The sequence below is a fragment of the Sinocyclocheilus anshuiensis genome, unplaced genomic scaffold, assembly GCF_001515605.1.
Source record: "Sinocyclocheilus anshuiensis isolate Anshui unplaced genomic scaffold, SAMN03320099.WGS_v1.1 scaffold1075, whole genome shotgun sequence".
NCBI classification, from domain to species: Eukaryota; Metazoa; Chordata; class Actinopteri; order Cypriniformes; family Cyprinidae; genus Sinocyclocheilus; species Sinocyclocheilus anshuiensis.
Genome location: NW_015544163.1, coordinates 1,587,795 through 1,593,222, shown reverse-complemented (window position 1 = coordinate 1,593,222; position 5,428 = coordinate 1,587,795). Strand labels below are relative to the sequence as shown.

At 43.6% G+C, this 5,428-nt stretch overlaps 1 protein-coding gene across 1 annotated transcript; it reads left to right on the top strand.

The window, feature by feature from the left end:
- The first annotated feature begins 1,481 nt into the window (after positions 1-1,481).
- On the top strand, positions 1,482-3,393 carry LOC107695676 (transmembrane protein 100-like). Its single transcript, XM_016495680.1, has 2 exons — positions 1,482-1,540; positions 1,633-3,393. Exon 2 carries the CDS (start codon positions 1,647-1,649, stop codon positions 2,031-2,033), a length of 387 nt encoding a protein of 128 aa, XP_016351166.1. The 5' UTR covers positions 1,482-1,540; positions 1,633-1,646; the 3' UTR covers positions 2,034-3,393.
- The last annotated feature ends 2,035 nt before the right edge of the window (positions 3,394-5,428 follow it).

Sequence of the window (5,428 nt, the reverse complement as noted above, 5' to 3'; positions counted from 1 at the left end):
CATTCCTGTCAGGGTTGTGCGTTCTGTGCATTCTACATTCCAAATAAATGCCTGCATTTGATTTGAGGGTAGCAAACAGGATGCAGAACTCCAATTCCAATTTGAATGTAAGGAAGTAGAATTAAAATGAATTGAAATTATTTAAACAGACAGACAGACAGACAAACAGATAGATAGATAGATTTCATTTCAGATTTCACAATCTCAAAATGTGTTGTATCTAATTCACTTAAAATTCCAACTCATGAGCTGAAAGGGAGTCAGTTTCGGAAGTTTAGAAATTTGCACGACCTTAGTTCCGGTCTAGACCCTTGACCATGTTTTTTTGAACACCATGCTCTTTAGTTTGAGTTACAGGAACACTAACCAGGCACAGTGAGATAAAGTGAAACATGATGCATTTCCATGTTAATCTGAGTTTCTGTCCAAACCAGAAAATTTCCACTCACCTGGTTTTGATTTCTGCGGAGTCATGCAGGGTTTGCATCCACAGCGAATCCTAAATCCTGCTTAAGTACATTGTGATTGGCTGATTTTATCATGTTGTGCTTAATTTTTACTCATAGTGTGGACGGACGCATTAGTTCCCCTTGAAAGCCTTCTGTTAGGACATGGTATTAGGGCCATTTACAATGCAAATTGATTTTTTAACCAATTCAAAATTACCCGAGGAGGAGTGTGTGACTTGTGCGGTTCACCCTTTGTTGTCATCCCCTATTGAAATAATCACAAATCTTCACACCTTATTGTTTATCAATACTGCCTCTCTGTAAATGGAGAAATGATTTCACGTGATAGACGAGACCGGGTGATAAATTACATTGGCATTGCCGTGAGCGCGTAGGATCTCTCTCTCGCTCTCCTTCAAATTGATTTTTCCTTCAGTGCACAATCCGTGACGAGGAAAGGACTCGATAGGATTAAAAATGGACATCCACTCAGAGCCCGTTTATCAAGCATTTGGCAGTGTTTTGTGTTAGTGCGGTGTGGGAGGCCAAAAGTGCGTGGGTGCGCAGTAGGCACAAATGCACGAGCGGAGTCTCTTGATTCATCAGTTATCTGCCGGCATGCGTTTTGCCATGCTGTCGGGTTGAATGAATAAATGCTGCACCACATGCTCCCGTGGCTGCGTTACTGAATAAAACAATCTGGCAATCTCCTTATTTAATGAGCAGTAAAATAGTCGCTTTCCCATCCCGGCATCCCCTCTATAGGATGCATGCACTCATTCTCTTACAAGCAGGAGAATGGAGAAGGAGTGGGTGGATTTTAGTGAACGGTGCTTGAATGGTTAACGCCACCCCTCCTCCCCCACCTCCTTCCTGTTTGCGCTCCGCTGCCTAGTCTCATACTATGGCATTTTACGTCAGAGTGCAGCTGCAGCCAATCAGGAGCTCCGGGCTGCCCCCTCTGCAGCTCAACTCCACCCCTCCTTCTGGCCACATATATAGCAGCGTTCATTCTGTCTGCTCGAGTGTTCAACGGGCTGCTGTGAACTCAAGAGACAGAGAGCCGTGGCACTGACAAACCCACAGACATTGTGAGTGGATCTTTACGTTTCCTTCCCTAAATTGCCTTTCCTCTCAGAGCGTCTCGCTCATACTGAGCACATCTTTATTGTTGTGTTCCCAGCATCCAGTCGCAAGATGGGATGCACCACGGGGCACTTCACTTGTCAACCGCAGACAACGGCGGCCCCAACCCTGGAAGGCCAGTCGCAAGAAGGAGCACCCAAAGTCCCAGAGGTGCTGTCATCCCTAGAGCGGCTCTCGCAAGCCACGGGAGGGATGGAGAAGTCTTGGTACCGCTGCATCTTTCCATTTGGGATAATCTCGCTGGTGATCGGAGTGGCTGGAACTGGAGTGACGTACACGTACAACGATCTCCCGCAGACCAAGGTGGTTTCTGTGATCCTGTTGATCGTGGGGCTGGTCCTGGTACTGATGGCGACCACTTGCTGGACCGTCCACAAGAAGAAGCGCAGGAAAAAGAATGAAGGAGGTTCCTTCAGCTCCGATCAGTGTCCCTTGTGAGAGAACACCCCCCAAAAAAACCGAGATCTCCGTCCGCTCAGGTATCCGTGGTGGACAAGTCGTGAAGGACAGGTCCTCTCTGAGAATCACGTGGAAAATATGGTGCAAGGCTGGCATGAGGGTTCACCAGAGTCACGCATGCAGTTTACCATTGCTCAGCAGGTGTCTGGTATCAAAACAAGCTTGGAGAGGGACACACACTCCTGCACACACACACACACACAAACAGGACACTTAACACTAGCTGCGAGCCTCTCGCAGAGCCTCTGCTGCCGTCAATGCCGCTGCCAGTCTCCTGCATTCCTGTGACGCCGAAGAAGTGGGCCAGCGGTGGCAACCGGACACCGCGGCGAAAGAGGAGTTCACGCCCGTAGCAATGTGCGAGCTTTTTTACGGAGTGGAACTTGATCCTGCGTCTGCTAGCTAGAACCGGCAGCTGCGAATCGGGATAGGAAGAAAGCACGGACAGGAGAGATCGAGAATGTGTCCGTCTGCATGTGTGTGTGTGCGTAATATGTGTGCTGGATGGACTAGAGAGACAAGACACCTGCTCGGCCTCTTTCGCTGTCAGCCCTCCGTCAGTTGTAGCCGCTAATGATTTAGAACAGGGGTGCAGCACCTGATATGAAGGACGCAAAGACCCGAGCTCGATTTCTTGGGAATTTTACACAGTGTACAGTGTGTTGAAGGAGTTTTGCATTGGATTGTGTGTGTGCGTGTGTGAGTGAGTGTATGTGATTCTATCTGGCAAATCCAGGACTCTTCAAGGACCTCATATAGTCGGTATTTGGAAAAACAACCGCAGAGGAATTTTATAACGGACACGGTTCAGAGAAAGGCAAGCAAACCAAAAGGCCTTTTGCTCTGAGACAGCCAGAAAAGAAAATTAATTTCCTGTCTGACAGATGAGCAGGATTACTAGGGAGGGGAGGAGGCACAAGGGTACACTAGAAGTCAAAAGTGTCAGTAAAGTTTTGTTCTTGTTTCAGTGCCTTGAGCAAGCGATAGGACTTATCATGGTACAGTAGCTATGTTTTACCCCTCCGTTTCTCTTTTCCTCTTCCAGTGCCAGCTTTAAAACTCAAACTCAGCTATTTTAGCACAGTCTCCTCGCCCCCAAAAACAACACACATGAATACGTCGTCGCTTTGACCTGGTCAGAGCCCACAAAGGCTGGAGCTTACATCCGTTTTCACAATGGGAATACTGCTTATTTACACTGCCTTGATCTGGGAAGCATTTGGCATGTTTTGTTATGGATACAGTGGGTGGGTAACAGATAATGAATTAAAGGGACAGGTCAGCTAAAAATGAAACTTCTGTCATCCTTGTGTCGTGCCAAGTCTGTATGACTTACTTTCTTCTGAGGAAGACAAAATAATGTATTTTGAAACTCGGTGGGGTCCAAAACAACTCTTTTGATGTTCTGTGCATGAAAAAAAAAAACACTGGCATTTTTCATAATATCTTCTTTTATGTTCCACAACAGAAAGGAAGTCATATCAATTTGAGGGTGAGGAAATGACAGAATTTTCCTGTTTGGGAAAGTTTGGCCTTCAGATGTTTTATAAATCCCGTTAACACTCAGAAAACTCTGTGTGAAGACTAAAATTCGGAGACGGGCAAAAATCCATACCAATTCAGAGGTTAATACCCTTACCCTTTCGCTAAAAGCTTATCGATCGAGATGTTTCCACCATGTTGAGGAGTGGATTTGAGAATCCTTGTGCACAAGAGAGAAAAAAAGAGACCGCATTAACAACTTTGAGTACTTAAGAAAGGCTGTTTTTGAAGCATTTAGCTGTTAGCAAATGTGCTAAGCTTGCATTGCTGGACTTGTTCGAGCCCTGAGGAAGACTGTATTGCTCTTTCATAGCTCAGGAGATTTCATTCTCAGTTGTGTCTCTGATGTTTCTCCTAAAATTACTTTAAAGAAATAAAAATGGACACAAGACATGCAGACAATGTTAAAATAAAACTAGCGCATAGAGCTATAAAACTAATCTGGATATCTGAAATAATTTGCTCTCACAAGAAAACATTTGTGTTCTTTTTGCAATCTCTAACTTTTGGTTGCTCATTTTGAGAAAACACGTGTGAAATTACTGGCTCTTTTTCTTCATTTGACCTCATTGCTGTCTGGGAGAAACATTTTAAGATATTAACGAGATATCATTTGTGATAAAATAGATGTAAGTTTGAGATTATGGTTTTTGTAACAAAAAACATGTTTCTGGAGTGAACGTGGGCGCATGGCATGCAACACGGCAGTCCTGCGCTTGGGGCACGTCCAGGTGGAATTGATTTCTAACAGTGATGTCTGACCACATGGCTATGGATAAATACAGTGCCTTTTTGTCGACTGATGTACATGCTGTAAAGCTGCCTGTGCCTCCTTTAGCATTTTTATTTGCTTCACGCCAGAATGTGGTTTTTGTCCCTTTACAGAAACAGATTGCCGCCTTGTGTTTTTCCACAGCGTGCTACGAAAAGCAGCGAAGGGAGGGCATCTAGAGTTTCAGACTGCATTTTTAAACACTATTCACAATGCTCTTAACAAACAACGCAGACTAGAATCAGGGATGAAGTTGATGTTTGAGTGGGAAAAGGGACCAGATGAGTTCATTTGGGATATCAGTGACCGACTCTAATGGGGCGTCTGATTGTATCATGGAAAGCCAGTAATCCAAGATAGCCGTTTACATGAGCAAATCAAGATCAGACGTTCAGATCTGAGTCATCAGGAAAACATGGTGCTGCTCCCCCCAAAACAAGAAACGCAATGTTTTTTTGCCTCATTTTTTCAGGAAAATTACCTAATCATCCTTAAAAAGTTAAATTGTGTGAGATTTAAAGATGTCTTTGCAAAGAATATATGTGACCCTGGACCACAAAAACAGTCATAAGGGTAAATTTTGCGAAATTGAGATTTATACATCATCTGAAAGCTGAATAAATAAGCTTTCCATTGATGTATGGTTTGTTAGGAATAGAACAATATTTGGCCGAGATACAACTATTTGAGAATCTGGAATCCGAGGGTGCAAAAAAATCTAAATATTGAGAAAATCGCCTTTAAAGTTGTCCAAATGAATTTCAATGCATATTACTAATCAACAATTAAGTTTTAATATATTTACAGTAGGAAATTTACAAAATATCTTTTGTAAGAAAAATCTATAATTTTGACCCATACAATGTATTTTTGGCTATTGCTACAAATATACCCCAGCGACTTAAAGGAACACTCCACTATTTTTGAAAATAGGCTCATTTTCCATCTCCCCTAGAGTTAAACAGTTGAGTTTTACCATTTTCAGAAAATGAAAAGCTGCGATTTTTACGCAGCGCCTGAAAATAGTCCCCAGCACGCTCCCTGTGCAAGCAGGTAGTAA

Bases quoted from the DNA above. Each gene is read 5' to 3' on its own strand.
- LOC107695676 (XM_016495680.1), top strand. From the start codon at position 1,647: ATGGGATGCACCACGGGGCACTTCACTTGTCAACCGCAGACAACGGCG.